The 20,664-nt window shown below is 43.3% G+C and overlaps 1 protein-coding gene across 2 annotated transcripts in view; it reads right to left on the bottom strand.

Annotated features, from left to right (window-relative positions):
- Positions 1-20,664, bottom strand: part of PRKAG1 (protein kinase AMP-activated non-catalytic subunit gamma 1) — a 525,734-nt gene that overhangs the window by 239,137 nt on the left and 265,933 nt on the right. For both annotated transcript variants that reach the window (XM_044083782.1, XM_044083783.1), the window contains exons 5-6: positions 6,697-6,755; positions 6,572-6,617 (exon numbers count right to left, since the gene is read on the bottom strand). In XM_044083782.1, the coding sequence (XP_043939717.1) occupies positions 6,572-6,617; positions 6,697-6,755 (105 nt within the window). The remainder of the gene's footprint in view (positions 1-6,571; positions 6,618-6,696; positions 6,756-20,664) is intronic.

Genomic DNA, 20,664 nt, shown 5'->3' with positions numbered 1-20,664 from the left:
AATATCAATCTATCCAAGGGTGTCGGAAATACCACCACTAATGATGCAGGAGAAAGTTTAAAAAACACAGAAGCCTAGACAGGATTAATAAAATGACCCCCTGATTTAAAGAAAAGAATAAGGCATTTTATGATTGAAGCACTCCTACTGTCCCAATCACCTGAAGAGCAGCAATTAGCATGGCTAAAACACAATTAAAGAGACAGTAAAGTTAATCAAACCAAAGAATGGGCTACACAAAAGTGGTTGAGGACAGGGAAAATTCTCTTTCCATCACCATGGTATACACACACTTCTAGTTTCTCGACACCTTGCTAATTATTCACTATAGCTAGATTAACTGGTATGTATTTTAGGATTTAAAAAATTGTGGAATTTGGACAGGAAAAGCATTATGTTTTGCCTAATCTCTTAGCTACATTTACTGTTGTCAATAGTTTTACTTGCTGCTTAGTGTAATTTCAGTTAGAAAAATAAATGACACGATTAGCACAAAATAACAGTTTCAGTGTGTCAGTCTGATACAGTGGCATACTGAATGTTATAAGCAGTGTGCAAGACGCTATGAACCCCTAGGAAAATAACTACATAAATTCTCAGAGATGCAAGACATATATACATACAGACTGGCTGCACCCTTTAAGTGTAATATTTTGCCATGCAACAAAGGTCACTTGTTTTTTTTTTGGTATTACCCCAGTGTCTATCATAATGAAATGCATTCGCACAAAGACAGTACACCTGGAAAACAGAAGTACGAAGAAAAACAGTCCTGCACTGCACAAGCTTTGATTTTGTGCATCTTCAACTCCACTAAAAAGAATTTATGCACTTACCATGACATTCCATCTGTGTTGTCAATCTTCATCTGTCCTTGACCTTTGGGTACTCCGTTCTGATCCTTTGAACTGGCACGACTGTTACACAGCTTGCGCCAGCCAAAAACGCTCAAGCTAAGACTCTACCCACAATACCCTTCTCCATATTACCTCAGACAGACTTTGCAGCCACACAGAAAGACAAAGGAATTTACAACCAAAAGAAGAAGCCATTCCCAAGGTCAAACCTGATGAAGTTGCCATGACAAGTGTTTGATCCTCCAGGAAGTCAATAAAAGGGAGAAGGAGCGTGGGGTGTCAAGGATAGATGAAGACAGACAACACAGATGGAAAGTTATGGCAAGTACATAATTTTTTAATCTGATGATGTCAATCTTCATCTATCCTTGACCTTTGAGACAGAGTCCCCAGCTACTTTAGGTCCTGGATGGCCTTATGGAAAGATATTCATGAAAACCATAGAACCAAAGGAAGCTCTTCCTCTGGAGACCAGATCCTATTTGTAATGAATGTTAAAAGTATGTGGAGTAGCCCATGTTGCCGCTGCGCATATCTCATCCATGGAAGCCTTGGAATGGAAAACAGCTGACTTGGCTATTGATCTGGTGGAATGCGCTCTCACAGGTGCAGGCAACTTGAGATTCTTGTTATTACATACATAGAAATAATAGTTCTTATTACACACATAAAAATAATACTGTCTCTTAGCCATTTTCACAAAGTAAATTTTGAACAGATTTTCCTGGAGCTGGACTGGAAAAAGATATGAACAACTGATACAATTTTCTAGATTCTTTAGATCAGCTGAGGTAGAAATGGAGTTGTCTGTGAACATCCAGCAAGTGTAAGCAATATTCACCTTTGCTGGAAAAAAGTGTGAAGGAAAACAGGCAAGTCAATAGTTTGATTAATATTGGATTCTGAGACCACCTTGGGAAGAAAAGATGGGTTGCTTCTTAGTGAAACTCTATCCTTATGAAAAAACAAATATGGGGGTTTCAAGCATAAGGCCTGAATCTCAAATTCATCTAGCAGAGATAATGGCTATCAGAAAAACAGCTTTCCATGAGAGAAATTTTAAGTGGCATGTCACTGCTGGTTCAAAGGGAAGGAGCACCAAGGACCACAAAACCAAGGTAAGATCCCAAGGGACTAGAGGGTCTTTAAACGGAGGCTTTAATCGCAAAACTCCTTTTAGGAATACTCTACATAATCTATGGGAAATAAGTGAATGGTCTTTGAAGCCATTATGAAACTAGAAATAGCAGCTATTGTGGAAGCAGAAGCTCTTTGATCAAAACGTATGACTAAAAATTCCAAAACTTTCCCCACAGCTCCAGAGAAGGGGTCTAGATCATTATCACATGCACAAATCGAAAATCTCTTCCACTTGCTAAGGTAGAGTTTCCTGGACGGTGGTCTATGGGAAGCCAGTAGAATTTTTTAGACTGGGGAAGGTAAATTACTCTGCCTCAAGATTAGCAGAAAACTGCAGGAAACCAATAACTCAAAAGAAAGAAAGCAGTCCAGGCACACTGGAAACCGCTCACAAGTAATTTATTGTAAAAATACTCCACACACAAGCGCTTTCACCCTGACACAATGCAGGGCTTTTTCAAGTGAATAAAAACAAGTTACAAAGTCATTCATTTAAATACCCTTGGTTCACAAAAAGGTGCCAAACTGTTTTAAAGATGTACACCCTCCACATATTTAAAATATTGGCAGAGATGGCTGTACACATCTTCCCTCTAAGGTACAACTTCTGTGGAACATACATGTTAAAACAATATATATTCCCTCCTCTAGCTAAAATAAAATCTAGTTAAACTACAATAATAAAAATACATTTACAGTTTCCTTGCTTTCTTAATCAAATAAGGTTTAATACAGATGTGGGGTCATTCAGACCTGGGGGATTAGCTGCATTCAGCTTTAATTGCCAGTAGGTTTTCCTACAACATAGCCAGTTTTCCCACTCACCCCCCCCTCCCCCAGGGTCCATAGAGACCTGTTCTAAACTTCCAAAAAGAAATCCAGAATGGTTAGGTTCTGCATGAAGGTGCCTGTAAAGGGCATTATTCAATCTTTATCTCCTAATATTATAAATGTGTTCATATATATGTTTACTCGGTGTTCTTTCAGATTTCCCAACATAGAAACTGGAGCAGTCTTTACACAAGGCCAAGTTAACTATACTCCTAGTCATACAGTTACCCCTCCTGAACTGTATGACACTTTCCATGTAATTATCTGTAATTATCCAACGTTGTTTGCTCCTTATCGATCATGTATTTACAATAACCACATCTTCCACATTTTCTAGTTCCAAAGCCACCCTGATACCTAACCTCGTTCTTATTCCTCTCAAAAAGATTTTTTAAACTTATTATTCTGCCTGGCAACTAGCGAAACTGGAGGAACCAAGCTGAAAGCTTGAGGTTTTGAAGGATGGGATGCACTAGTCACTGCAGGTGAGGCAGCAGGTGTGGAGCTGGGTCCAAAATCCATGGACGATGAATTATGTAAGGCCATAGGAAGAGGAAATAAACTTGTCAAGGCCAGAAGAGTGATGTGAGGATCACTTTGCTTCTCAACCTGCTTACTTTCCTCAAAAATAGGGGAATGAGAGCGAAGGGAGGAAAGGCACAGAGTAGACCCATGGGCTAATCGAGAAGAAGAGCGTCTCTCAGGGACTCCCCCTGAGGGGGGATTATGGCAAAGTAGCTGCTGCATTTGTTGTTCATCGCTGATGCAAAGAGATCACAGCAAGGCTGGCCCCAGCGATGAAAATTTTCCTTCGTCACTCTGGGATTGAGAGACCACTCGTGAGGCAGGAGAATGCAGCTGCTCAGTTTGTCCACTATCACGTTTCAGCTACCTGGGATGTGTGTTGCTATTAGAAAGCGGTTGGAGGATATCGCCCATTGCCACACTTGAGTGCTTCCTGCCACAGGGGATAAGACTTGGTTCTGCCCTGCTTGCTGACATACCAGACCACCAACGTGTTGTCTGACTGAATTGCAATTGTTCCTAGAATCAGGGACCAATCCTTCTCACAGCTGCCTAGAATTTCTTTGACTATGGGGCCAAATAAAGAAGAAGATCCGTCAAAGGGAACACTGACAAAGGAAGACTTGAATGGCTCCTCAAGCTCACACAGACGCATCCGGGAGTGTCATCTTATGGCAACACCTGAACCAACTGACCTGGTCGTCCCTTCAGCTGCATGCACAATGAGCCTCATGGACATGTTGAAAGTAGACTTCAGGATGGCTAGCTGGGAGGCCACTTTGTCCTGGACCTCCTCAGACACAGCTCTTGCTAGGGTACCTAATAGCTCCTTGATCAGGTCCCTCTGAAGCCTAGTGAAATTTGCAAAAAAAATTCCTGAATGTGAAAATCAATGAAGCGTATACCCATGTTACGAATCTATCCATCACCCTGGACCCTCAGTTAAAGGGGATGAACAGAGAAACTCTCAACTAGTTCCTTTTTGGTGGCCGCCATCACTATGGCATCTACTGCTCTTTTGCCCAATGCTGGAGGTCTTCAGGACCAGACAGTACTTTGTCAGGTCTCCAGGGAATTGGTTCTATGTAATCAGGAGCCTTCCAAGTCCACTGCGCAATCAATTTAATAACATCGTCAGCAGGAGTGGTCACCCAAGAAGTATACAGGCAAGCACTGAAGGCTTGCAAGTACACTGGACTCTACAGAGTTTGGGTCTTTGGGCTTCCAGTTAACCCTCTGTTTGAGGATCTCTTGGATGTCTCTGAAGACTTTCTTCCAGGGAGGCTCCTCAGTGGGACTCTCTCGAAGGAGGACTCGGAAGAAGAGGGGCCCTTTGCAGGGGAATCTTGCAGCCTAGGTACCCACTTGTCCAGGGGTGGAGGTTGGTGGCAGGTCTGGCCAATGAGGAGTGTGGGAAAAATAAAGCTCCAACACATAAGGGGCCAGCTGAGAGCCTACGGTGGCCAATACTCTCTCCACTGCCTGGAAGGCAGGTCCCCCTGAAGAGGGATGGGAGCCTGGAACAGAGAAAGACAACCTCCAAACCGAGGTTACACCCCACTCCGAGAGACCTACCTCCAAAGCAGGAGCTAAGGAAGAGCCCACAGCCGCAGGGGTTCACAGAGTTAAGGATGACTCCGAATAAAGGGCAGCAGCTGATCCGAAACCCTCTGACCCAATGGCAGAACCATGGCCTTGGGTGTCTGCCGGTTCTGAAGGAACTGAAGAAATCAGAGCAGATCCAAGAACCGAAGGCAAAAAAAGGTTGTCGGTACCAGAGCAGCTGGAAACAGAAGGATCGGAGTGGGAAGCTCCAAGCCCTCCAAGGAGGTTAGAGGAGGAAGATTAAGTGGAGTCCTGGGAGATAACACCCCAACTCCAGAGGGAAGAGGGGTATGGCAGAAGACAAAGACCCCTTGCCACTAGGAGCTGATCCACAAACCTCAAAAAATCCACTTCAGTGAGACTGCTGGAGGAATGGATAGATAACCCAGAAGGGGACTTTGTCCTTTCTAGTAAAGGACTGGGAAGCTGCCCCACAAAGGATTCAATACAAGGTGAATATCTTGTCCTGGGAGTATATATAAACTGATTTCTGCACAGAGGGGGTCTGCAATGTCGACCGAGATGCAGTAGGAGTGGTTGGTACCGACCAGGAAACAGAAGAATTTGGTGCCAACAAGGCCGCACCGAGGTATGCGATGCCCAAGTGGACATAGCCGAAGGGGTAGTCTGCTCCAAAAGTCTTGGAACCTTAGCCTTTGGGTCTATGGAAGTGGTTGGAATGGAAGGTTTGGGGTTTTTAGCCACAGGTGCTGAAGGAGAAGTTGGCACCTAGTGGCTTGTCTTGGTACCAGAGTTGGTTTTAGAAGGTGACATATCAGTCTTGTATAAGGCTTCTTCGAAAGGTCTACCAAGGCTCAGTTACTTAAGGCCTGGCAGACAGTACATTCCTGGTCTAAATGGGCTGTGCCCAAACATACGCATCAAGAGTGTCCTCTGACTTTGGCATTTTTCGTCCACAATCCTGGCACTGTTTAAAATGTTTTACATTTTCAGCCACGTTGACAAAGAGAAAAGAAAAATAGCGGTCAACAGGTGGAACAGATACACAGACAGACAGACAAAAGACAAAGAAAAACTACCAGCAATGGCATACAGGGTTACTAAGAGATTGGTAAAGGAAAAAGAAAATACCAACTATGGTAATACAGAGCTACTCAAATAGGTAGAGAAGGAAGGATAAAGGGAGAGGTACTACCAATGATGGTAGGGACAGAATACTATAAGGTATGGAAGAGAAAGCACTCACTCAACCAGAGAGATGGGTTGAGGCACAGAAAATACAAAAAAAAAAAAGTGTGTGTGTGTGTGTGTATATATATATATATATATATATATATATATATATATATATATATATATATATAAATTGCATTAGCTACTAATAACCAAAGAAAATTTACTTAGCTGCAAGAGATAATGGCCAACACGTCTTGCGACAAGAGAGGCAAACAAGAACTGAGGTAATATGGAGAGGGGTGTTGTGCGTAGAGTCTTAGCTCAAGAGGTTTTGGCTAGCGTGAGCTGTGCAATGGCCGAGTTGGTTCTGAGGATCGGAAAAGAGTACCCAAAGGTCAAGACTAGATTAAGACTGACAACATCAGATACCAAGTTGAAGTAGCCAGTAACATGCAATGCGCAGTTTTAAGACATACCTCTCCATGTTTCTATTTTATGTTCCTCCAGTTCATAGATTTGTACCTATAAAACAGATATATAAAATCAAAAAAATTTTAATCAATTCTCTAAAATAGTGTTGATGATCTGTAACCAAACTTACCATTGGAGACTTGTAGTACTTGTGAAGAATATTAATAAAGTCTGTGATTGTTAGCATCCCTGAAAAAAAGCAGAATAACAATATTCATAGTTTAGAGGCAACTGATGCCCAAATTACTTCCACAGCAACAGCAATACAAAACTGTAACTTACACAAGCAAACGGAACTACAAAGTACAATGGCTCGATATTCCTATTACCATTAAATGGAAAATAAAGCCCTTGCACAATACTGAACGGTAATAAATAACTATAAAATAAATAAGAAAAAGAAAAAAAATGAGTATACCACATGCTCTAAAAAACAGACTAACATTTATTCTGGGAGACCTATGAGTTTCCTTCTTACCTGTGTGCCCTCTGGTCTATACCACAGGCCCTAGTTTCAGCTTCAAGGAAGGAAGTGCCACACATCTAGGGCCTTGCTTCCTGGCATTACAAATGGCAATCCATAAGGATTTACTTCCTGAGGCGTGGAGAGGACTGCAAAATGAAAGCATATATGTGGAAGAACCAGTAAGAAGCACTGGCTGAGATATGAAATGCAAGTTGGGGGAGGTCAGGTATAGAGCTGGATGGAAGCAGAAGCAGGGTATCTAATGTTGGCAACATTTAAAGACAGTTACAGCTACTATTAGACAGTTGATCTTAGAATTGCAAATGGTATTGCTATGTAAATATTTTGAAAATCCAACAGAAACCTGTGAAAGCAAAGGGCATGATTTCTCACGTATCTTTAATAGAATTCAAAAAAGAACTGCAACAGCCAACTCTGTGGCTTGCAACAATAAAGCACTGACTACTGGACTATGGTGCAGGTGGACTAGAGTTTAACTGGTAGTTTGAGCACCTATAGGAGCTAGCAGGGAAAGATGAAAGTGGCCTCTGCCATCTCACACATCCTAAGGGGGCAGGAACTGGCTCTGGCTCACAGCTGGGTGACATCTAGAGGGAGCAAAAGTGTTATATCCATACAGCATTGGGCTAGGGAGGACGTGCTGCCATGGTGCAGTCATACAAGCTAAGAGTATTCAGTGAGCCCTGTAAATGTTAGGTAGCCATCTTTTATGTCCATAATTACAAGTATGTATTCCGCATCAACAGAATGCACAAGGTGTGCAGTGTCAGTACTTTCAAGCAATAAATTTGATCAGACTGTGACAGCCAATAAGGGCCTTCAATAACTTTCCTTCTTTGGCACTAGGAAAAATCCCAAACAGAACCCTCGGTTTTATTCTGTCAAATTTACTAATTTAACAGCATGGCTGCCCAGTAGCTGTTGAAAAAGAGGTAAGCTAAATGAATTATATTGTTACGTATTAAAGAGACCTTAGGATAGGTGCACACATAACTGTACTGTATAGTCTGTTGACACTACCACTTGATCCATTTGACTGCTGCTGTCAAACACCACTATGCTGGAAAGTAATTAAACCCATGGACACCACTATGTTGAAAAGCAGGAAAACTTTTCTCCTAAAACAGTGAGTTCTATGGCACACTGGAGAAAAACACCATCAATATGCTCCAAGCAACCCAAATCCAAACAACACTTTGGGTAAGTACAGGTGCTGGCCTGGAAGGATGGAAGCCCATGGCTATTACTGGCTCACCCATCCTGGGGCAGAGGTTAGCAAAGGTTCCCCACAATGGTGATGCTTAGCAGTGGCATTAGGTCGTACCCCGTGAAGTTCGATCCAGCAGAGCTTATGCCATCATGGGTGCATAGCACCACTAAACCCAATGGGAATTCATTATGTGAAGGCAAGCTTCCCCTCCTGAAAAGGATTAGCAGGCTTAGAGGAGCCAGAGGAGGTGAGGGAGTGCTCTCAATAGGGAGGGTGGGAGGCCATTCCGTTCAAGCTGTTCCATTTCTAAACTCTCAGTGGGGTTCAGAAGGGCTCATTGGGATTTCCAAGCAGGAACAAATAGGCTGTAGGATTCTCACCCCGCCCTGGAATGCTCAGTTCTTATGTCCCTGGAATGAATGAACACACTGGATGTTGAAAGTGGAACCATAGAGCAGATCCTGACAGGGATGCAAAAAAACACGTTTCTCAAAATGACAGGACAAAGCAGGTTTAAAGCAGTGATATGCTGTGTTGTAAGTAGTTATTACTGAATGACCCAGGCTGCTCAGCTGATGCACCTAGCTATTATTTAGACAGATGGTGTTTTGTTCTCCAAGCTTTTTTTTTCTTACAATTATTTATTTACTCATTGCTGTTGCATTTTCTGCAAATACGACTTCTGCCCAACTTGATTTTAGAAAAATGTCTACAACTGTGCTATAAAACTTCTACAGTACTTTGGTACACAAACAAAACATTTGGTTCATGCTCTGCATGGTACTGCCCTTCACTTAGAGCTCTTTTAATACTTCTGAGAAGGACCAAATAAAACGTTTTCATAAATGAGAATGAGATGACCCTACCTGGGAAGTGCTGCATCACAGCTTTCATGTCTTTTAATGGCTGCACCTGATGCAGGAACCCTAAAATTAGTATCCATTACATCATACACATACTTCATAATGTGACTAACAAATAAGCTGATTGTGACCGCTTTAAAATCTGATGCAGAAAAAAAAACTTCTTGAGTTAAGGCATTGTCTGCCTCGGCATCTCATTTTCTTACTGCAGCATGTGGGTCTATTAAAAATCAGTTTCCCAAATACTCGTGGCAGTAGTACATATGTATATTTCTAAAACTTGCCCAGGATCCTCCTTTTCTACAATCTGGTACATTATTAGCTGCCAGTGTTTGCACGGATTCATTCAGAATATCCAAATCTAACATTAGGGTAATCCATGATTTTATAATGGAATTTTAAATTGTATCTACATTTTATAAAACCTACCAGGCTTCTCAGGAGCAAGTAGCTGTTAAGCCAGGCTCTAGAAAAACAGACTAATATGCACATTTTGAAATGGAGGGATTACTGGAAGGATGGCTAGTGGTTTAGAGGTATCATACTTCATCAGCTCAGAACATTTTAAGGAAACAAAATCTTTGATATTCTTCATTAAATTCAGTTTCTTGCCCAAAATAACCTCTTGGGGAGAGCCACATGAACAGAATTTTCATCTCTAGAATCAGTGTCAGCACAACTAAGACAGTTGTCTAGGAAGTACACGTCAGAGAATTTTCATTCTCCTTAAGACCTGAGGAAGGAATTAAGGAGGAGACAGTGATCTTCTCATTTCTGAAGGGCATGCCTGCTAACACAGAAGAATAAGGAGCAACTGCTAAAATATGCTACAGCAAGGTAAAATACCCCAAAGCAAATTTCTCCTGCTGTATTTATGCAACAATACAAGACGCATCCAGTGGCAAGTTAGTATAGGAGAAGATGAGATAAAAATAGGGATGTATAACCAATCTACAGGAAAGTCCCCAGGATTAGATGGTATTCCTGGGGAAGTTTGGAAGCTAGGAAGGAAAAAACTGTTGAAGATCGGAAAGGTTTTGTTTAACAGTATTTTAAGAGGAGGCGAAGTATCTGCATCCTGGAAGAAAGCGGTAGTAGCTGTAATACCTAAAGAGGGTAAAGATCCATCAGACCCTGCTTCATACAGGCCCATTTCAATACAAAACTATGATTACAAGTGTTCACATCTATAATGGCTAAAAGTACAGTTGTGTACACTTAACATAAATGTAGATGTTTGAGTGTATTCACTGTTGCAGTTATCACATTTGGGTTATCTGCTTGCTCTGCCCTCAGTCGGTCTGATTATCAAAGTCTTGGGTCCTGCGTCGGTTGTGGTCTCATCTTCCGTGACATCAGGTAGTCAGGGGTATAAAGCATGCAGCAGACACCATTACATCAGTTTTTCTTGCCCCAGATGTCGGGTGCCCCCCTAATGGGAAGCAATTTTATATATATATATATCTATATATATATATATATATATATATATATAATTTATTTATATACACACAAGGTATACTTCCAACAAAAAAGCAAATACACCAAAAAGCTTTTAAGCATAGAAAAGGAGTGTAGAGGTATAGCCCAACGAAGTCAGAGGGCTGGAGGGAGGGTAACCAGGACTGCAGCAGTGAATACACTTGAACATATACATTTATGGTAAGTGTACACAACTGTACTACGTTTTTCGTGTTTCACTGCTGCAGTCATCACATTTAGGTAGATTCCCAAAACTATGGATGGGAGGAGGAATTTAGATAGCATTAGGACCAGCTATAAGGTCCTGCAAAACTGCAGTGGCAAAGCCAGCTCTGGATTTAGAGAAAATTGGCGAATTATAATGCTTGGTGGAAGTATGTACAGAACTCCAGGTAGCATCTTCTAGGATGTCCCTGGTAGGGACGCCTCTGAGAAAGGATGCAGAGGTAGATGCAGCCCTGGTTGAATGGGGTCTAATCTCATGTGGGATAGGTTTTCCATGGTGCTTATAGCAGAAATTAATCCAATGGTTTATCCATTTAGAAATGGTTTGCTTTGAAATAGCCTTCCCCTCTGCCCCTGCAGCAAATGTCACCAGCCATTGTTCAGATTTCCTTTGAGGTTTAGTCCTGTCCAGGTAGAATCTAAGTTGTCTGTGCACATCTAAGGAATGCAGTACCCATTCACCTTTATTCTGTGGATAGGGAAAGAAGGTTGGCAAATGAATGGACTGATTAAGAGCCACACTGGATACCATCTTGAGCATGAAGGATGGATTGGTTATGAGTGACACCCTGTCCGCATGAAAGATGATGAAAGGCTCCACTGCAATAAGGGCCTGTAATTCAGATACCCTTCTAACTGAAGTGATTGCTAAAAGGAAAGCTGTTTTCCAAGAAATAAATTTTAAGTCTGCAGTAGCAGCTGGCTCGAAAGGAGGTAGAGTGAGTTTCTCCAAGACAAAGTTAAGGTCCTAGGCTGGGATTGGAGCTCTCCTGCTTGGTCTCAAATTTTTGGCCCCTCTGAGGAACTGCTTGAGCAGTGGATGAGGGAAGAGGGGAGGTTCTGTGTTATAATGAGCTGAAATGGCTGTGGCGTGGATTTTAATGGAGGAAAAAGACAGGCCCTTGTGAAGCATCTCAGTTAAGTATTGTAAAATCTGAGGTAAATTGGGTGCTGCTGTGCTCATCCCTTGAGATTGGTTCCAGGCACAGAATCTTTTCCATTTTTCAGCATAAGATTTTCTAGTACTAGGCCTCCTTGCCTCTAAGATGACATCCATCACAGGTTTGCTGAGGGTTGGTTAAGGAGAGTTTAAGTAATTAGCCAGGCTGGAAGGTTCAATGATGGAAGCTGAGGGTGCAGAATCTGGTTCTCCTGCTGAGACAGCAGGGAAGGAGTCTGAGGCAGGTGCCGTGGAGATAACAGTGACACACTGTGCAGGAGGGGGTACCAGTGTTGGCACGGCCAGTCTGGAGCAATGAAAATCATCCTTGGTTTGTCCTGTTTGACTTTTAGTAGTACTTTGGAGAGCAGAGGCAGAGGGGGGAAGGCATAGACTGATAGGTTTTTCCAGCTGAAGGACAGAGCATCCACTTTCCAGGCTTTGTTGTGGGGAGTCCTTATGCAAAATTTGGACAATTGGTAGTTCTGGGGAGAGGCAAACAAGTCTGTATCTGGGCTCCCCCATTCACTTGTCAACATGTTGAAAATCCTTGGTTCCAGTTTCCACTCATGTGGGTCCATGAGGTTTCTGTTCATTCCGTCTGCCAGTGTATTTAATTTTCCTGGCAGGAATTGAGCTTGTAGGTGCACTTGGTAGCTCAAGGCTGTGTTTCAAAATGCCATGGCTAGTATGCAGAGGGGGTACAAATGTGTACCCCCCCCTGCTTGTTTATGTACTACATAACCATGTTGTTGTCCATCTTTACCATTAGTTGTCCTGGAAGAATGTATGGTCCTTGAAGGCTGTCAGAGCATTCTGTACAGCTAACATTTCTTTTTGACTTGGGCTCCATTTTCCCTGAATGCACTTCCCTGCCAGCTGAGCCCCCCAGGCATAGTCTGATGCATCTGTTGTTAGGGTTTAGGTGGCAGGGGGTGGTGTGAAAGGTAGTCCCTTGTTTTGGTGGCAGACCTCTGCCCACCAAAGGAACTCTAGGCGTAAGCAAGGTACGATAAGAATCATTGTGTTTAGGCTGTGAGAATGTTGACTCCATAGGCTTTTTAGATACCACTGTAGTTTCCTCATATGCAGTCTTGCATATGAAATCAGAAGAATGCAGGAGAACATGAACCCCAAGGCTTGCAGTATTTGTCTTGCAGACAGCAGGGTTTTTGTGGCCACTTGTTTGAAGTAGGTTGTCAAATGAATTTGCTTTTCTGGCCATCTGGAAAGTTGCACTCAAGCTTGCTCCCAGGAATGTAATTTGTTGACAGGGTACCAGTTGTGATTTCGTTTCGTTTATGGTGTACCCCAGACAAGTTAGAACCCTTTTTACAAAGGCCAGATGATTCAAAAGTATGTCCTGGCTTTCTGCCTGAATAAGGCAATCGCCCAGGTATGGGTATATTTGAATACTTCTTTGCCTGCAAAATGCAATAACTGGAGCTAAGCACTTTGTGAATACCCTGGGCTCAGTAGATAAGCCAAAGGGCAGTGCAGAGAATTGATAGTGCGTGTAGCCTGCTTTGAAGTGTAGGTATCTTCTGCAAGATTCCCCGATTGGGATGTGCAGGTATGCTTCTTTTAAATCTAGTGTTGCCAGCCAGGCGTCTTTGCCTAGCATAGGAAGTAATTGGTGAAGAGTCAGCATCTTGAATTTTGGAATCTCCAGAAAGGTGTTTAGAGTGGACAGGTCCAGGATAGGACGCCATGATTTGTCTTTTCTGGGTACCAGGAAAAGTCTCAAGTAGAAACCTTGTCCCTTTTCCTCTTCTGGTACCAGTTAAATAGCCCCCCATGCTTAAGAGAGAAAGTAATTGTTTTTCAGCCTCTGTCCACTGATTTGGGGGTAGGTCTGGCCACCCACTTGGTGTTGGCAACATGTGGAAGTGAAATCTGTATCCCTGGGACACTATATTTAAAACCCATTTGTCCTGGGTAATGAGTTCCCAGTTCTTTGCATGAAGAGAAATCTTTCCCCCCAAAGGGGCAGTCAGAAGATAAGTGCTTGGAAATTTTAAAAGGAAGTCATTGAGACAGTTTACCATAGGGGGGAGTCTTATTACTCCCAGACTTGGAAGTGGAGGCCCCCCACTGCTTAGTTCTGTGAGTCCCCTGGGACTGAAACCTGGGGTTTTTGCTGTCTGGGTTTGGTTTGAAAAGACCTGGAAGGGGCTGGAAAGGACCAGTTCTTAGAGGGCCAGTGCCTGCTACATCTAGGAGGCTGAACTTGTAAAAAATCTTTAACAGTTTGCATAGATTTAGCTTTATCTTCCATCTTTTTAAGAACTTCTTCAGCCTTATTGTCAAACAGGCGGTCCTAATTTAAAGAAGCATCCAACAATTCAGCTTTAACATGACCAGGGAAAGATTGCTCCTTAAGCCAAGCATGCCTTCTAAGCACAGACCCAGTAACAGCAGCCCTTCAAGAGGCCTCTAATGAATCAAAACCACATTGCAAAGTATGTTTTCCAACTTGTTCAGCAGAATGCATTAAATCCTGTAAGTCTTTATTTTCCACACAGTCGGGAATCAACATCATTTTCTGTTTAAGCAGTCCAATAACATGTTGCTGATATTTTAACATATGAAATTGACAGTTTAAAGCTCTAATGGCCAAGGTTGCTGAAGTGTAAACCTTTTTACCCCATTTATACACGTCCTGGAGTCTCTATCAGAAGGTGTAGGACTTTTAGCAGTAGAAGCCTTAATGCCCTTGGGCCCCTGTGAAATGGTCTCTGGATCTGCAATAGGATTTTTGAAAAGGAACTTGTGGGACTCAGGGACCCTGTAGTATCTGTCAGGTTTACTGGGAGCAGGAGGCAGGGAATCAGGGGCCAAACTGGATTCCAAGAAAGCATCATCAACAATGACTAGTACAGGAAGAATAGCCTAAGGCCTATGGCGAGGTAGGAGAAGGAAATCCCCAAGCCCCTTTTTTGAATCAGAAAATTCCTGGCATTCCCAGTGGAAATGCTCCCTTGGAGTATGTAAGGTTTCCTCAAAAGAAAAATCCTCAGAAGGGGAAGCAGAGGGAATATAGTCCTCTACATCAGAATCCTCATAAGTAGGTAAGGACAAATCCAGGTCATCAGAAGAGTCAGAAAAAACAGAATTCTGATCAGAAGACTCATACTCGGGCTCAGTCCTAGGCCTCTTGGGGGGTGGGGGGTTGGCTAAGCCTGATTAGAGTTATTAGATCTTCAGCCATTCTTATTTGTTTTTTAGGCACAGAGGCCTGAGCATGTGGCCTGGGCGTCGGTTTTTTAAACATGGATTGAGATTTAGGCCTTAGTAATGAAGGAGGCGTCGATTTAATATGCAAGTCCGTAGGCCTGAATACACTCTCAGAAGCCGGTGCCTGCACAGTGGCTCCGGAACCATCCAAGGTAGAGACATCCGCGGGTTCCACAGTCGAAGTATCTCACAGCATACCGGACTCCGAATGGGTCTCAGTAGAAGCCTGCAAATCAGAAGTAGCAGGTATCAGGGGCTACGAAAGCACCTCACTGAGTACTGGCGAAATGGTGACTGGCTTAGGAGAAGCGTTGTCAGCAGTTTTGGACCTCGGCGGCCTGTCTCTGTCTTTATCTTTGCATTTTTTCAGAATCCCAGTAGTCGGATGGCTAACCGATGACATTTCTGGATAATTAAACAGAGAACCGAAATATTTAGAGGCAAAAATATACAGACGACGGATAGTGCGCTGATTAAATAAAGCACAAAACCGACAGCAAGGTACGTCATTGGTCAGGGCCTAGGCAAGGAATACAGTAGAATGAAAATCTTTATGAGGTATTTGTTTTCCACAAGTAATGCAATTATTAACTTTTACTGACATTGGTAAGGAGCAAGAAAAAGTTTCCCCAACGGGGTACTTGGCTTTTAGTTGAAGACTTTGGTTCTGAAACTCGAAAACGAAAATTTCAGGAGTCGGCCGACCGGCACTTGAGAACTGCTTCTGCTTCGGGCACCACACGGCAAGACTGATGTAATGGCATCGGCTGCATGTTTTATACCCCTGACGACCTGACGTAATGGAAGAAGGGACAGCAACCGACGGAGGACCCAAGACTTTGTTAATCAGGCCGACTGAGGGCAACCTGCAAGCAGATTACCCAAACATAATGACTCCAACAGTGAAACACGAAAAACAGAAATACAGAATGTTCCTTTCTCAATGGAAAGATGTACTTGCAATGGAATGCTAGATAATGGAGAATGCAAGACAAGATTTGGGAAACCAAAGCTAAAGAGGCATGTAAAACATTTCAGGATTTTTGGTATTATGAGAATGTACTTCAGACACAGTCAGTGAAATTACTAAGTTAGTCTGGGCTGACTAGAGTAAAAATTAAATATCCAGCATTCCAGAAAGGAACTTTGCTTTTGGACTGCAGAAAGTACAGTTTTGTACCTACCATAAATGTAGATGTCCGATAGATATGCAACTGCAGTCATAACATATGGGTTGTCCTGCCTCAGGCAGCCCTCGGTCGGCTGGATTCCAAAGTCTGGGTCCGGCGTCAGCTGGTGTCGCCTCCTCTCCGACGTCAGAGCGGCTGGAGTATAAAGGCTTCGGCCGACGCCATCTTCTTCAGTGTTTCTTGCCCCAGATGCCAGGTGCCCTCCTAGGAAGGCTAAATTTGGTGAATGGATAAACAATTCCAGACATGCACAACAGTAATAAACAGATACACCACAGGAGATACCCCCAGCTAATAGGAAGGGGTAGTGGACCCATAAAGAACGTTGCAGAGGGGTGGGAAAATCCGGATTGCAGTTGCATATCTATCGGACATCTACATTTATGGTAGGTACAAAACTGTACTATGTCCTTCAAGAATGCAACTGCAGTCATAACATATGGGTTGAATACCATAGCCAAGCTGGGGGTGGATGGAACTAAGAAAGGGATGGTGTAGCTAAAATGCCCTGCAGGACTGCCGAAGCAAAGCCTGCTCGGGATCTGGAGTATAAGGGCAGGTTGTAGTGCTTGGTAAATGTATGCACGGAGCTCCATGTAGCAGCCTCTAGAATGTCCTTTGTAGCCACTCCTCTTAGGAAAGCTGTGGATGTGGCTATAGCTCTGGTGGAATGTGGCCAAATATTGGCTGGCACACCTTTTCCATGGACAGAATAGCAGAATCTGATGCAGTGTCCAATCCATTTTGAAATTGTTTGTTTGGAGATTGCTTTTCCTTGTACTCCAGCAGCATAGGCTACAAACAGTTGGTCAGACTTTCTGGTGGCCTTAGTTCTGTCCAAGTAGTAACGTAGTTGCCTGTGTATGTCCAAAGTATGCAGCAGTTTTCCCCCCCTGTTTTGCGGATTGGGGAAGAAAATAGGCAGGTGAATAGCTTGATTTAGAGATACCCTGGAAATTACTTTTGGCATGAATGTAGGATTGGTTCTTAGAGAAACTCTGTCCTGATGAAAAATGAGGAAGGGAGGTACTGCCATGAGTGCCAGTATCTCAGAGACTCTTCTTGCAAATGTGACTGCCGATAGAAAAAACGTTTTCCATTATAGAAATTGCATTTCTGAAGTTGCTGCTGGCTCAAAAGGAGGAAGAGTTAATTTTTCCAAAACGAAATTGAGGTCCCATGCAGGTACTGGCTGTTTTCTGGGAGGTTTGATATTCTTTATCCCTCTTAGGAACTGTCTTAGCAAAGGATGTGAAAACACTGGTGGATCACAATTATATTTTGCTGAGATTGCTGAGGCGTGAATCTTTATAGAAGAATATGAGAGTCCAGTATATAACATTTCTGCCAAGTATTCCAATATCTGAGGTATACTCAGTAATGTTGTATCCTGACCCCTGTTGGCAATCCAGATGCTGAATCTCTTCCACTTGGCTTAATAGGTTTTTCTGGTGGAAGGTCTGCGTGCTTCCAGTAAGATCTCTTGAACTTTTTTGGAAAGAGAGATAGCGGAAGGAGTCATGGTAACCTCCAGGCTGTCAGATGCAATGTTTTCAGGTTTTGATGGACAGTCCTGTAATTGTGTTGTGTTAGAAGCAGGGGCCATAGGGGCAGAGACCACGGTTTGGTCCGAGTTATGCTCAACAGCAATGGGTACCAGTGTTGCCTTGGCCAGTCTGGAGCTATCAGAATGCCTGTTGGTTGTTCTGCTTTGATCTTCAGTATCACCTTGGTCAGCAGAGGTAGAGGAGGAAATGCATAAATTTTTAGGGAATTCCAGCTGAAGGAGAGAGCATCCGTTTTCCAGGCTAAAGGATGGTGGGTCCTTGTGCAGAACCTTTCCAGGTGATGATTCATGTGAGAAGCAAAGAGATCTACGTCCGGTCTTCCCCATGTCTTTGTTATTTGTGAGAAAATGTGAGGATGCAGCATCCATTCGTGTGGATCCAAGAAATTTCTGCTCAGCTTGTCCGCCAGTATATTGTCCTTGCCTGGCACAAACTGGGATTGCAAATGTATCTTTAGACTCAGGGATTTTTCCCAGAGAATCATTGTTAGTCTGCAGAGGGGATAAGAATGAGTGCCTCTCTGCTTGTTTATATACCACATGACAGTGGTGTTGTCTGTCCTTATTAGCAAATGTCCTTGTTGTTGTGTTTTTTCGAAAGTCTCGATTGCATGTATCACTGCCAACATCTCTTTTTGGTTTATGTGCAGTTGTCTTTCCCTTGGTGTCCATAGAACTTGAATGCATCTGCCCTCCATGTGCGCCCCCCCCATCCATGATCTGAGGCGCCTGTTGTAATCATTTGACCTGCTTGAGGTCTGTTGAAGGACATGCCTTTGTTTAACTGACTTGCTTGAGCCCACCACAAAAATTCTTTTTGCAGACATGGAATGAGTGTGATTACGTCCTCTAGGCTTTGGCTGTGTTGGGACCATAAGCTTTTTAAGTACCATTGCAGCTTTCTCATATGAAGTCTTGCCAAAGGTATCAGAAGAATGCAAGATGCCATGAACCCCAGGGCCTGCAGGATTTTCCTTGCAGTCAGCTGGGAGAGCTTTGCTAGGCCTTTGAAGTACTCTGGTAACTGTTGTTGTTTTTCCTCTGTGAGGTAGGCCATTTGAGTTTCTGTGTCCAGTTTGGCTCCTAGGAAAATAATCTGTTGGGATGGCAGTAGTCTTGATTTCTGAATGTTGACTGTGTATCCCAAGGCCTGCAGTAGTTGAATGACATAGTCCAAGTTTGCTATTAAGGTTTGTTGTCTGTTTGTATGAGGCAGTCATCCAGGTAGGGGTATATTTGAATCCCCTGGAGTCTGCAGTGTGCCACTACTGATGCCAGGCATTTCGTGAACACTCTGGGCGCAGTAGATAAGCCAAACGGCAATGCTGAGAATTGATAATGCTCTGTCCCTGCAAGAAATCTGAGGAATCTTCTGCAGCTTTGTCTGATTGGGACATGCAGGTATGCCTCCTTGAGGTCCAGAGTGACCAGCCAAGACCCCTTGCCCAGCATGGGAAGGAGTTGCTGCAACGTCAGCATTTTGAACTTTGGAACTGAGAAAAGTATTTAGAGTAGACAAGTCCAGTATAGGCCTCCATTTGTTTTCTTTTCTTGGAACAAGGAACAGTCTTGAATAAAATCCCTGGCCTTGTTCCTGAGGAGGAACCCTTTCTATTGCTTTTATACTTAACAGCTTTGAAACTTGAGTGAGTGCCTCTGCCCTTTGATGATGTGGCAGGCTTGGCATGCCTTGTCTTACTGGTAAAGTATGGAAGTGGAATCTGTAACCCCTATCTATTAAATCCAGAATCCAGTTGTCCTTGGTTAAGATATGCCAGTTTTTTGAGAATAAGGATGATTTTCCGCCCAAAGGTGCTTCTCTTTGAGCCTTTGTAGGCGGTATGAAAGTCAAGTCATTGTGATTGTCCTTGTGGTGCAGCTGGGCTGCCTGCGCCACTTCTTTGATTTGGAGGTTGCCATTGGCGGCCCCTGTAGGATCCTCGGTATTGCCCTCTACCTCGGGCACGCCTGTTTTTTCCCCTTTGAAACTTGTCAGAGTCTGGGAAGGACCAATTCTTTGAAGGCCAGTTTCTGCTGAACCTGGGTGGCTGAACCTGGAGGAAATCCTTGACTGTCTGTACTGACTTAGCTTTTTCCTCAATGGATTTCAACGCATCTTATGCATTAGCACCAAAAAGCTTCTGTTTTTCCAGAGGTGAATCAAGTAACTTTACTTTAACATGGTCTGGCAATGGCTGATCTTTTAACCAAGCATGTCTACGTATCACAGCCCCTGTCATAGCTGCCCTACATGAAGCCTCCAATGCATCATAACCACACTGAAGAAAATGATTGTTAACCTGCTGAGTGTTATGTATATGATCCTGCAATGCTTTTCTATCAATAGGCTCAGGAGAGGCTAGCTTTTTCTGTAAATCATCCAGTAAAAAATCCTGGTACTGAAACATATGAAAAAGGCAGTTAAGTGACCTCATGGCTGGGGTGGTAGAGGTATAAACTTTTTTACCCCATCTCTCCAGGGACCTAGCTTCCCTAACCGCTGGCAGTGGATTCTTGGCAGTGGAAGTAGCCACTCCCTTGTGGCCCTGTGAAATAGTTTCTAGACCCACAGAGTGGGCCTTAAAGAGATGTTTGTGAGTGTCAGGGACCCTATAATATCTGTCTGGCTTGACAGGAGCAGGGGGGAGAGAATCAGGGTTAGCACTGGAGTCAGAGAAAACATCATCCAAAACATCCATAACTGGAGGAATAGCTAAAGGTCTGTGCTGGGGAAGCTTGAGGAAGGTACGTAGCCTTTTCCTGGAATCAGAGAATTCCTGACCCTGCCATTGGAAATGTTCCCTCATAGAGTGCAGGACTTCAAACGAGAAATCCTCTGGAGGGGAGGCAGAGGGAATTGATTCCTCAGCATCAGAGTCCTCATAGGCCTGGAAGGA

This window comes from Protopterus annectens, chromosome 9.part0 (genome assembly GCF_019279795.1).
Source record: "Protopterus annectens isolate FY-2018-M chromosome 9.part0, PAN1.0, whole genome shotgun sequence".
Lineage (NCBI taxonomy): Eukaryota > Metazoa > Chordata > Ceratodontiformes > Protopteridae > Protopterus > Protopterus annectens.
This window is presented reverse-complemented; position numbering and strand designations above follow the sequence as displayed.